The sequence below is a fragment of the Heterocephalus glaber genome, unplaced genomic scaffold (assembly GCF_053883595.1).
Source record: "Heterocephalus glaber isolate CG9 unplaced genomic scaffold, H.glaber_assembly_v1.0 deba00000122, whole genome shotgun sequence".
Lineage (NCBI taxonomy): Eukaryota > Metazoa > Chordata > Mammalia > Rodentia > Bathyergidae > Heterocephalus > Heterocephalus glaber.
This window is the reverse complement of record NW_028258138.1, coordinates 48,648,871-48,662,572: the sequence shown is the minus strand read 5'-3', so window position 1 is coordinate 48,662,572 and position 13,702 is coordinate 48,648,871. Positions and strand designations below refer to the sequence as shown.

General features: G+C 39.3%; 1 protein-coding gene across 4 annotated transcripts in view; it reads right to left on the bottom strand.

Moving 5' to 3' along the window:
• Positions 1 to 5,612, bottom strand: part of Cmss1 (cms1 ribosomal small subunit homolog) — a 399,997-nt gene extending 394,385 nt beyond the window's left edge. Inside the window, exon 1 of one of the 4 annotated variants that reach the window (XM_087208652.1) lies at positions 5,395 to 5,612. Coding sequence is in view for 1 of the 4 variants with exons in the window: in XM_021238778.2 (XP_021094437.1) it covers positions 5,395 to 5,458 (64 nt within the window). In the remaining 3 variants the exon portion in view is untranslated. The remainder of the gene's footprint in view (positions 1 to 5,394) is intronic. The other 3 variants (XM_021238774.2, XM_021238779.2, XM_021238778.2) reach the window with 3 other exon arrangements.
• Between the last annotated feature and the right edge of the window lie 8,090 nt (positions 5,613 to 13,702).

The window sequence follows — 13,702 nt, the reverse complement described above, 5'->3', positions numbered from 1 at the left end:
GGACACCCCCCCCCCCCCCCACAGCTATCTGGTTCCACATTACAAAGACGCAGACGCAGAAGACACCGGACCACCGGACCACGGTACTGAGTCCCGCCGCTCCCAGCCCAGAGGGAGGGGCTTCTGAGCCGCCGTCCCACTGCTCCTGGTCCAGAGGAAGGGGCTTCCCGGCCACCATCCCTCCCGCTGCTCCCAGCCCACAGGAAAGGGCTTTTGGGCCACCATCCCTACCGCTGCTCCTGGCCCCTGTCCCACCTCTCCCAGCTTAGAGGAGGTAATCCGTGCAGGCGCGAACAGCCCCCCCCCCCCACCAGTTGAAATGAGAAAACACGTAAATAAGTCTAAAAACCAGACTTCCAGATCACCTACAGCAACCCCAAAGGGAAATGAGATGGAACACTCTGATACTCAACCACCTGGACCCACTGAACTGGCAACAAAGGGGGATCTGGAAAAAATGAAATCAGAAATAATTTCTCAGATAACAGGAGAAATTGTGCTCCTAGTGCAAGACATGATTAATAAATCTAGAGAGGAGCTCAGGAACATGATGGAATCCCAACATAGGAAACAAATGGAATCCATAAAACAGATGCAAATAGATTTCCAGGAGATGAAAAACTCCATTGAAAGTCTATACAGCAGAATGTGCCAATGTGAGGACAGAATTTCAGATATAGAAGATAAGATTGCAATTAGTGACCAGGAAAAGAAAAACTGCTTCAAAATTATAAGGGAACATGAGAAATCAATCCAGCAGCTGCTCGATGATGCAAAGAAGAATAACGTAAGACTGACTGGAGTCAATGAAGAAACAGGAGAGAGTACAGATGACATAAAAAAAATCTCTTCACAGAAATAATGGCAGAAAACTTCCCAAACAGGGGAAAAGAGCTTGACATACAGACAAGTGAGGCACATAGGATTCCAAATAACCTTGATCAAAAAAAATCTACACATAGGCATATAATAGTTAAGATTCCAGAAACTCAACAGAAGAACAGTTCTACAAGCAGTTAGAGAAAAGAAACAAATCACATACAAAGGCAAGCCCATCAGAATCACAGCAGACTTCTCAACACAAACCATCAAGGCAAGAAGAGCTTGGAGTGACATATTCCAAGCCCTAAAAGAAAACAGCCTCCAACCCAGATTGATGTACCTTGCATTTTTGTACTGAAATAAGGAAGTATAGGATTTTGACAACTTCTCCAGAAGATACGGGTTCTTTGGATGCAGAACTCCTAGGATGAAGACTCCAAAATGTGGTTATGAAATATTAACAATTAATTTGTTAATAAGTATTGAATGATTACTTTCTATGTACCCAAACACTACTTGAGGCCCTGAGGATAAAGCAAAGAAGGAGAAAAACAAAAATCTCTGCTGACATGGAGCTTACATTTTAGTGTTGACAGACAATAATTTAACAAGGAAAGTAACAATTGGTGCTAAATATTCTCCTGAGAATTAAAAGGTATATTCACATCTATTCTAGCCAGGCTGGCCAGAAAGTGCCTCTTTGAATAAGTGGTATTTGAACTGAGTTCTTGCAGTTAAGAAAAAGCTACCCCTTTGAAAATTAGGATAGAACAGAAAATTTACTTTAAAGTGGTAAAACAGAATGAAGAATGAGCTCGGCCTTCTGAGGAACAGAATGAAAGCCAATGTCACTGGGACAACATAAACTAATGGAAAGTAAGTAGCAGATCTGGCAAATAATTGGCTATGGTAATGAGTTTTATTCTATGTGCCCAGGGAAAGCCACTGGAGAGTTTAAGTAAGTTTGTGATTTGACTTCTCTTTTAAAAGAATCACTTTGATTGCTGATTGAAGGACAAAGATCAAAACTGGGAACCCTGGTAGGAGCTTAACTGCAGTGGTTATGGCAAATAAAGACAAAAGTGTATATACCAATGGAGGAAAAGCCAAGGAAAGATTCAGGGTACCTTTTGGAGACAGAGACAACAGAAGCGACTGTTAAGATGTGAGAAGTGAAGGAAATCAATAAGTCAAGATACTACTAAGCGTTTGTGAAATTTGGTAGTTGATGGTTTAATGTACTGAAATAGGGAAATCTGGAGAATATATAGGTTTGGGAAATAATGCAGAAGTTGGGTCTTGGTTTACATTTGACAATCCTACTGAATAATTAAGTAAAGACTTTAATGGCAAAGCTGCTTAGTTGTAGCTCTGAGTAAACCTGAAGACTGAGAGTTAACAGACATACAATGACAATAACATATATAAACGAAAGGGTTTATAAATCATGAGCCTCTTTAAATCAATCAAGGGCTGTTCTTTTTAGAGATGTTTACCTTTGATGATTAGAATAATTATTATGAGAAATATAAGAGTACAGATTCTGCTTTCACATTGCTTACTTATGAATCACTGTTCTCCCATCCACCAACTGAGTAATACTGGACAAATCATTTAACCTCTCAGTGCCTCAACTGCTTCATGTATAAAATAGAATCCACTGTCTCACAATGTAATTTTGAAGATTAAATGAGCTAGTACATGTAAGGTAATCAAAACAGTATTTGGCATATAGCAGACCAGAGATGGTGAACCTTTTAGCAGTTTCAATAATAACAAACAGGCCACTGTGGCACATGTGCCATAGGTTCGCCACCACTGTAGTAAACACTCAACGTAATGCAAGTTGGTATTATTGCCTACTTTCTCCTGGCACTGTACATGGAAGTGTCTTAACACTTCAGTATTCTAGTTAGATGCTTAAGAGGTGGCATCAAAAACTCTTAATGATGCTAGGTATGGTGGTACTTGCCTGTAATCTCAGCATTTGGGAGGCTGAGACAGGCAGATCATTACGAGTTTGAGGCCAGCCTGAACTACATAGTAAGACTCTCTCTCAAAAAACAAAAACAAAAAAAAACTCACAATGAGCTAGGAAGTATATGAAAAGCTTTCCTCAAAAGGCTTGGAGGCTGAGAGGTATAGAATGCTAAGAACAACCTCTTTAAAGGTAAGTTGTGTACAAGTTATTCCTAAATCTGTTTCTTCAATCCAGATTCACATACTCAGTTATACTAGATTCTACTTGGTAATTTAATAGGCATATCCTTGGAATACAAGGAAAAAGCCATTAGTACTCTCTTCAGTATATGATCAAGTGATTACTTCTAACTAAACTCTCTTGGCTTTGCTCCCTCTGTAAGTCACAAAATCCATGCTGTATCTGAGTTTACAGTTTCACATTAAGAAAGTACCCAAACTAGTCAACTACATTAAAATCTCAGGCAGTGGATCAGCTCACATTAGCATTAATGTTTTGAAATCATGATTCTACTACATGTATTGCTAGCTATTGGTCACTTCAGATAGTTTCTGAAGGTAGATGGAGAATAAGGAAATAAGTAACATAAAGTAGTAAATGACCATTAAATGATTCTGGGCTCTGATGTGTAAAATAGATTGGGCTGCACACTCCTCAGTACTGGCAACTCTCAGCTATTTTATTCTGTGCCAGTCACCACCAATAATGTCACAAACAGGGTGACCAGTCATTCGGTAGAACAGTCCTAGCAAAAATTCTTATAGTATAGACTTCTATTCTTAAAAGTGAGTAGATTAGATTAAAAAGTATTTGTCTACCTACCTACATACATTATCGCCAAGAGCCTGTGTAGGCTAGCACGTGTGGATGTACTTATTCATTCCACTAATATCTACCAAACACCAACTAAGCACCCGTGGGCTCTGGTGCAATGTAGAACCCCAATACAAAAATGACAGATCTTAAAGAGCCATAAAATCTTAAGGTATATACCAGATCTAAGAAAATTCAAGAATAGCTAAAACACCACAGTTCCTTAGATGGCCAGATAGTAAGTAGTAGCTAGATGTTACACAGGTGTTATAAAGCACGCGAAACCAACAAATATTTCTTGACTATGTGACAAAAATGCTCCATTGTGAACTGTGAACTGTGAACAAGTGACAGGGAAAGATGTTTATTTTTATAGGCAAGTTGCATAATGTCCAAAAGGAATAAAAGCATTATTACAACTATCTTTTCTTTTCCTGAAATAAGGCACTATTTCTCCTTTGACTATCAAAAATTAATTAAAATATTTTAGGCTTATCTTTCCCCATTAACTAGGAAGAAACAAGAAATCTGTAATCTTGGTACTCTGGGAAGCTGATGCAGGGGGATTGCAAATTCAAATCCAGCCTGGAAAATGTAGCAACTAAGAGACCCCCATCTCAAAATAAAAAATAAAGGGGTAGAAATGTAGCTCAGTGTGAAGGCCCTGGATTTAATGGCCAGTAGAAAAAAAATCTGACTTGCTCAGCTATGATTTCTTCCAAACTGAAAATGCTATACAGGTTAGAGTAAAAGAAATCACTAGTGAGTCATCCAACAGATGTCAAAGAAATTCATATGTTTAACTCTCAAAAATCATAGAAGCTACTGAGAAGAGAAACAGACCTTGAAGAATGATTTGAGAAAATAGTAATAATTGCACATTAAGTATTATGGGACTTTAAAAGTTCAAGGCCAATCTGTGGCGGGGAATTACTGCTATAAAGTGTCTGCTGCATCCAGAATGGGTACACGTAGCACAGTAGTAAAAATCAGTCAAACTGTGTTAAATAAATTCTAGTCTTATTGCTAACATTATGTGAACTTCTCAGCTTACTTAACATGTTGAGGTCATGTCTATCTTTAAAGTACGTGACTTCAAAAGGATGATCATTCTGGCTCAAATATTATATTCCAAATTACATGATAATAACAGCAAGAAAAACAACAGGTTATATTTACTGTACATATACTATGAGTGCAGACGCGCGTAGTTTTTTTTTTTTTTTTTTTTTTTTGACAAGGGTCTCCCTAATGTAGCCCAGGCTAGTCTCCAACTAGTAATGATCCTGCCTCAGCCTCCCAAGTGTCAGGATTAAAAACGTGCACCACCATGCCTAAGGCGTCTAACTTATATTATCGTCATTTAATGTTCATAACAACTTTATTTAAAAGATATTACTATCCTCATTTGGCTAGATGAGGAAGAGCAGAAACATCAGAATACCTCAGGGAGTCGTGATTTGAATTGAAGCAGACTGAACAGGGTACCCTTAACTACTATACAAGATTAGTTCTCTTCAGGAAAACTGGCTTGTCCAATCTCAAGGGGGAAAAGAGGAAAAGAAAAAGAAAAACAGCTTGTAAAAGGATCCTTCCTGACTGGCAGATCTGAATTCGTCGGTTTCTAGTCTTTAAGTCTTTCCCATCACCTCCCCCGCAACGATAGCGTGCTCCTACAGCTGCGCGCACCACAGCCCGGCCAGCCGCCGAGACTGACAGCGCGGGCCGGGCTGTGGGCACCGAAGGGCTCTGCGAGAAGAAACGCAGGCAGCGGGTACCTGGGCTGCTGGCTGGTCCTGCCGGCTGATTCTCCCACCACTCGTCTCCAAGATCGTCTGCCATCTCCTCACAAGACTCGAGGTGAGCGGACCAGGGCAAATCGGCGGGTAGCGTGAAAACTCGCTGCCTCGGAGCCCGCGACCTGCGTAGCGGCACGCGGAACCCTGCGAGACTCTGTCGCCTCCGCCGGCGGGATGACGTTACACCCCGCCCACCTCTCCAGCAGCTGGTTCAGAAGTGTCGCAGTTTCCACACAGGCGCGGAAGGGCAGGATCAATCTGGAAACACAAAATAAATCCTCCCAAAGCATACCGACGAGAAGACACGCAAAACAAAAAAAATCGCACTGTCTTTTTTGATGAAGTCTTTCAATATATTTAAGTTTTATTTTGCAAAAAGATTGTCGAAAGTGTGAGACACGATGCTAACAGGATTTTTCCCTGCTCAGTTTTCAAAGACTTTGAGCCGCGGGAAAAGGTCCCAGCACGTGTATGTTTTTTTACTTGTCAGTGTGTAGTTTAGGTGTTTGTACAGTTTTATGTTTGTATAGTGCATGTTAATGTATTTATATAGTTTGCCGTCAGAAAAGTGCACGAGAGTTCCCGACTATGAGTGTCGGGCCTTTGCTGTAGCTGTGGATACTGCTCTTTTTGTACCACATGAGTGAAGAAAAATGTGATTCATCAGGAAAGGCTCGTCGCTGGAAAGATGCAAGTGGCTCAGAGATTTGAGAGTCGCCTCCCTCTTGCTCTTTTGCTGTGGCCTACCCCATCCCTCTTTTGTGAAACGACAACAGGGGTGTTCATTGCTCCCTTACTGTAGGTAAGAGACCTACAGTGCTTCTTGTCTCAGACCAACTTGAAGTGGCAGGGATGGAGGAGGAAAACCCACTGGGCGCCAAGTGCTTGGGCCAGCTGTAAGACAATTGCGGACAATGTTTTTCAGGACGGGTTTCATACACAGAAGTATAAATCATTCAAAATGGATGACATGCACGCAGTATATCTAGCATGTGTGTAGAAGAGTGGCTTACAGATGGGTAGAATATGATTCCACCTTCCAGGTGTCATAAGAGAAGAGGAGAAAGAACTTGTAAGAATGAAGGTCTATACTTCCAAAATGATACATTCTCGGAAATAAAAAGACAACCATAATCTTGGAGATAGGAATAGCTATATGTAGAAAATTACCCAAAGCCCAAACTAATAAATGGTTTTTAAGCGCATTACTGATTAGACTCTGTCAGCAAACTTTACCCTAAAAGGGAGGGTATTACGTATAAATATGGCAAATGTAAAGTAGTCTGTGGTACTTGAAAGTAATGTGTCTTTCAGAAAGAAATGCAGACAAGAGAAGGTTTTGATAGCTGATAGATTATTGAAAAGCAAAGCTAGGTAAGAAATATCAGTTTGGAAGAGGGGCTATGGCCAATATATATGAAAAGATGCTCAGTCTCATTAATCTGGAGAATTCAAAAGAGAAAAGGCCAATGAGATGCTATTTTTTGTACAGTACATGACAAAATTAAGAAGTCTGGCAGTTATAAATTATGGGAGATATGTATATCAGAATTCTTGCCCATTGACATGAATATAAGTTAATATAACCACTTGAAAAAGCTATTTGGCACAGTCTTAAAAGGTGAACATTCACACTTCATGATCCAGCAATTCCATACCTAAATATATACTAGGAAACTTGTGTATTTGTACCAGGAAGCTATAAAAGAATATTACCAGCATCACTGTTAATTATAGCAAAACACTGGAAACAAGCCAAATGTGCTTCTATGATAAAGTGGGTAACTATAGTGTACTCATACAATTAAGCAGAGCATGTGAACACACATAATCACACAGGTGTACTGTATCTACCTTTATTTATTTATTTGGTCTCATCAACAGAAAAGTAACTAAGACTGTAGCCTTATCTCTTCACACTAGTATTGTACACAAATGTTACTATTTTCTGTGGACCCTATATTGAAAAGGTTGGCAAGGACCTGATTAGTGGGAAGGAGAAAAGGTTTGAAGGCTGTTTCTTGAAGGCACACCGTACAATGAAAGGGTTTTATGTTAGTTAGTTTTCCATCACTAGGACAAAATGGCTGAAAAAATCATCTTAAATGTCTATTGCATATTTTTGTTTGCTATTGCAGTGGTGGGAATTGAACCAAGGGCCTCATACATGCTGGGTAAGGGTTCTATCACTGAGCTATATTCTCAGCCGATGTTACATATTTTTCATCTCTCTGGGCTCACACTTTGTGGTGGTTAAGCTTACTTATGTCAGATTGATTGGCTTGGGAACTGCCTAGGGCAGTGATGGCAAGCCTATGGCACTCATGCCGCAATGGGCTATTATATCATTGACATCTCTAAGAGGTTTGCCATCACTGGCCTACAGGATTAGTAACATACACTCCAGGGTATGTTTGTGGGGGTCATCGAGGCGTGACTTTGGGTACTATATGTGGTCCCTGACTCCTTCCTCTCTGGCACTGTTTGCCTGCTCTACTTTCCAGCTGCCATGAAATAACTATCTTTGCTCTGCCATGCTCTTCTGCCATGTTTTTTCTGCCTTGGAGCCAGCTGACTATGGACTGAATCCCCTGAAATATGAGCCAAATTAAACCTCTTTTTTTTTTTTTTTAAGTTGTAGGTGTTGGATATTGTGTGTCAGTGGTGGGAAAGCTGACTAAAACAGTTTCAGAGGTTTCAGTCCTTGGATGCTTTCCCCTGTTGCCTTTGGGCCTGTGGTGAGGCAGTGTGTGTCATCATGAGCCATGCATGTCAACAGTATGTTCCCAATAACCTCTTTCCTCCAACTAGGTCCTCCTTCCTAGAGCTCCCATCACCTCCCAATAGTGCTATAAGTTATAGACCATGTCTTCAAAATACAAGCTTTTGAGAGACATTTAAGTACCAACCCATAACAAAGTTAAGACATATTAATAAACTTCAGGAAACCATGAACCTTGATTGTGTATTCAAACTTTTTCATCATTTAGGCAATAATAACAGTAACAATAAAAATAAGAACATATCAGATATCTCTCTAAGCATTTTATATCCTTCTTTTAGTGTTAGGTACTCTAATCCATTTTCTTTTTTAAAAGTGTATTTATTCATTTTTATTAGTGCATGTTTGCAGTACATAATGTTTACATTCCTTGTGTGGAGTTGTTAATGGACATAACACATTTTAATTCATTTTTTCATCTCCTTTCCCTAACCTCTTTCTCTTCTCTCTCCATCTCTTGATCCCCTTCCCATTTGAGAAAGATCCATCTCCCTTCTTCCTATTATCTTTTATTTTGCTTTTTATAATTTGGGATTCTCATGTAAAAGAAACCATGCAATATTTAATCTTGTGTGTCTAATTTATTTCACTTAACATTACAGTCTCAAAGTACATCCATTTTTCTAGAGATACTCAAGTCTATCTTTCTTTATGGAAGTTTATATCTTAATCTAAACATTATAACTCCATGAGGTACTGTGCTGGATTGGATATTTCCATTTGCCACTCTATCTTTCTAAGCCCTGAAATATTGACATAAATGTCCTATGAGCTCTGGTTTCAGATTTACATTTTGAAAATTGGAGGCATCAATAAAAAAAATCAAAGGATGAGAGAAAATCAACATCCTGTCTTGTCTTCTTTTCAGTAGTAGGACTAGATTGAGACAAGCAGAGGCCTAGGGGCATTTACTCTCAAACTGGCACTGGCACAAAACTGAGTACAAGGGGGCTCTGAAATGTCGTACCCGAAGTGCCTGCTTGCCTTGTCCTATTCCTGATCCTGGTCACTTTACTGAAGGCCACAGCTCCGGTTCAGCAGTTTTTTCCTCATAATTCTTCCTTTGAAGTCTAGTAAATACTTACTCTTTTAACTCTGAGAGTTGGGGGTAGTAAGGACTCTTTGCCATTACTAGCCTTGGGATTATGTACTATCACTAATTTCTCTAATCCTACCCTATGTTCACAAATATTTCTTTTACTAAATTCTTTAAAATTATATAGCTAAAAGTGATTTTTTTTTTTTGCTCTAAAAAGACCCTGATACAGTCGCTGCCTTATTTTGGGTTCCCCTCAAGACAGAGCCTGAGATAAGGGCATGGGCACATGTAGTTTATTTGGCAGGTGATCTCAGGAGGCAGGAATAAAGACAGGGAGAATGGGGAAAGGAATCAAAGATGGATATTTTCAGTAAGGTCAATATCTGGGTCTTTATCTTGTGGAAGACTCTCTGAAAAATGGAGGGAGGGAAGGAGAAAAGAGTGAGAGAGGGAGGGAGAAAAGGAAGGAGAGAGGGAGAGAGGAAAAATGGGGGGATGGAAAGGAAAGCAGAGGACATTTTAAGTGAGGAGACCATAGAATTTTTACAAAACTGGCTGCTCTATAGGAATAGTAGAAGAAGGAAGACCAGGTCAGAGGCCGTTGTAGTCATCCAAGTGAAATAGCAAGAGCTTGGAATATGCCAGCAAAATGGAAATGAAGAGACCTGGAACTGAATGAGGTCACTTAGGGAGAAAGTATAGAGAAGAGAAAATGGCTCCTGACCTTCCACTATTTAGATGCCCAATGAAAGAGGAGGGGTCCAAGAGCCCAGGAGAATATGGAACATGGAAGACCAGAGCCAGGCAAAGTGATTTCATGAAAGCAAGAAAGAAGAGTCCCAGACAAGGGTAGGCTGCTAAGAATCAAGGAAGAAGGAATAGTTATAAGAGTTAGATACGTGCAGAGGTGAACAGATGGAGATTCAGAGCTATGTGGAGATGTCATCTGATGCAGCAGGATTACTTCATCCTAGAAGGGTAGGAAGAAGGAGGAATTCCTACATTGTGACTTCTATTTTCTCAAAGAATTCTGAGACCTAGTAGTGATCTGGGACAGTATTACTTTGAAAGTCTGACTGTGTGATAAAATTTCCTACAAAGATTTATTAAAAATATAAACTTCTGGTCACTAACTCTCAGAGATTCTGATTCAGTAAGTCCAAATGCGATGTGCTAATTCAGTTATTTTAAAGAATTCTCAGGCTTGCTGATGCATTGCCAATTTGGGGATGTATAGCATTGGATGGTATTTTAAAGGAAGAAATGACAAGGAAAATGTAATCAGATGAGTTGTCATGAATTATTTCTGAAGTATGTCTTTCTTGATTAATCAAGTGAATCTTTATAGTAATTTTTAGTTATTTTGTCACAATAAAGAACCACTGAAGACTCCCCCTTCCTCACACCAACTTTCACATCTGCATAAAACTGAGGAATCCCTTAGAATTGATTGTGTAATATGACCTGGAATAGTTTTCTGTGTGGTGTCCAATTTATGCTTGGGTCCAATTTCACCTTTTTTCCTATGGGTAATCAGTAGTGTTAGCACACTTGTTTAAATGGCCCCCTTCCTTTCTCCAGTGACATCTCTCTCATAATCAAGTGCTCATCTGTCTGTAGGGCAGTTTTAGGACCCTCTATTCTGCTTCACTGGTTATTGTCCATCTCTGTTCCAGTATCACAATGTCTTAATTAGCTTCATCAGCTCTAACTTGCAGGTAGTAGTTATCTCTTTGGTTAGGACTAATGGGCAATGCTACATCCATTAGGTATGTGTGTGTGTGTGTGTGTGTGTGTGTGTGTGTGTGTGTGTGTGTGTGTATGTGTATTCCTGTCTGTGGGAGATTGATCCAGGATCCCTTTTGGATATCAAAATCCTTGAATGCTCAAATCCCTTATATAAAATCATATCATATAACTTACAAATATCCTTCTTTATACTTTAAATCAGTAATAGTGAACCTTTTAAAGCTTTCAATGATGCAAACAGCCCACTGTGGTACCCATTCCATAGGTTCATGCTTTAAATCATCTCTCGATTACTTATATCTACTACAGTGTACCTACTATGTAAATAGTTGTTATACTGTATTTTTGAGGCAGTAGCAACAAGGGGAGAGGCTTATATATATTTAGAATAGATGTGATTTTTTTCAAAATATTTTTCATCCAAGTTGTTTGAATCCAAGGTTGTGGAACCCATGGAAATAGAAGGTCAACTGTACAACTATGAACCATCTAATAACATTATGGTAAATTACTATCTTCATAGTAGTCCCCTAAGATTTTAACAGAGCTGAAAAATTGCTATTGCCTAGTGATGTCATAGGTGTCATAATGTTGTTACACAACATGTTACACATAAATTTGTGGTGATACTAATGTAAAAAAAGTACTGTATTTCCAGTTGCATAAATGTATAGTGCATACAATTCTGTAAAACACATAGTACTTGATAATGCTAATATGTTACTATGTTACTGGTTTATATATTTACTACACTATACTTTTTCTCATTATTTTAGAATATACTTTTTCTGCTTATAAAAATATTTAGGGTAGGGCCAGGGTTTTAGCTCAGTGGTTCTGCTGCCTGCCTTATAAGCGCAAGGTCCCAAGTTTGATCCCTGGTACCAAAAAAAAAAAGTTTAGGGTAAAACAATATGCTGTAAACAGCATGCAACAGTTTTAAAACATCTAATATACAGTACTGGAGCACTTGATTGCATCAAGAGGCCACACTGAGTGACCTATAGCATCTAGATTTGTGTGACTACATCCTATAATGTTTGAACAATGATGAAATTTTGGTCTTAGAATGTATACTTTTCATTAAGAGATGTATGGTTGGTCTCTCTCTCTCTCTCTCTCTCTCTCTCTCTCTCTCTCTCTCTCTCTGTGCTTGTATGGCTCTTTGTGTGCATATGTGAGTTTATATACATGTAAACTTGGTTAAGAACCTCCTTTTTTTCGTATCACCCACTTTTCATCGGCTGAAGTGATACTATTCATAATGGCTCAATTTCCCTTTGACCTATGTTTGATCTTCCCTGCAGGTATAGTAGCCCATTTCGATCATACACATAACTTCCTTTTCTAAGCACCCCACAAATATGGTATGTGTGCCTTTTGGGAGATCTTAGGATCTGCCTTCCCCTCTCTTAATTTCTTCAGCAATAATTAGAGTTGAATCTCAGCATAGACAGAATAGGAAGTATGGTTCCTATGTGGCAGAGCCAAAGGTTCTAGGTAATAGATGATGATACCATGTGGAATCTCTGGCAAATTCCCCCTAAAAGGGGAATCACTATTCAAGCTGCTAAGGGCTTAGAGTAAGACAAGCCTTCTGTAACCAAACCATTTGAAAGCAGCTACAGGAATGATACTGAAACCTAGTAGAAACTAAGCACTGATTATGGAACACCAAATGACTGTATGACCAGGGTTGCCTTTGTAAGACTGGGTTCTCATAGCGGTAATCCACTAAACGGTAGAAATGGCATAGATGGAAGCACATCTAAGCAAATTCAGAAGTCACAAGTAAGTTATATGAACAAGGGGCCCAGGATCTACCTGTCTGTTGTATTTCTTTATTTGCATCTGTGTCCTTTGATATTATGTGGTCTTTATGACCAGTTGATGATTTTGGAGGAAAATACTTAAGACTCATTCAAGCTTGGTATGTTGCTAGAGCAGAAAATGGATAGCAGTTGTACAGTACTACCATCCCACTTTGAGAGGAGCCATAAGGACAGTAGTAAACAAATTTCCCCCACTCAGCAGGCAGAACTTCAAGACATATTTAGTCACCTTTGAAAGAGAGTAATCTGAGATACAGAGATATGTGAGATAATGGCATGGTTAATTGGTTCAAAGGCCTGGAAGATAAAATTTTTTTGTTTTGGTACTGGGGATCGAACTCTGGTCCTTGTGCTTGCGCAGCAGGCAGCGAAACCACTGAGCTAAATCCTCAGCCCTGGAAGATAAAATATTTGAAATTCAGTAATAAAAAGATTGGAAGAAGCATGTGGAAGAACCTAGAGAAGTGGGCACAAAGAATATGGATCTTTGAGTCCCATGTCTATACCCACCAGTGAGTATCCACTGCAGAGAAAGCACAAATGTGGACAGTGTAGCAGATTATATTTTTACAGAGATGGCCACTAGTATCACCCATTCACATACCTTTCTTATGATGTGATTCTGACACTCCTATCAAGTGGTGGGTTCTGTATTCCCTTTTCCTTGAACTTAGGAAAATTTTTTATCATTTCAACCAATAGAACATGATAGAATTGATCGGTAGCTTCTGAGGCTCAATTTTTAGTATTCTATATTTTTCCATCTTGCCCCTGGGATACTCACTTGGAAGCCAGGTGTTATACTGTGAAGAAGCCCAAAATAGCATACAGAGAAACCATGTGGAAAGGACACATGTCGATATTCTGGCCCACAGCTCAGCTAAG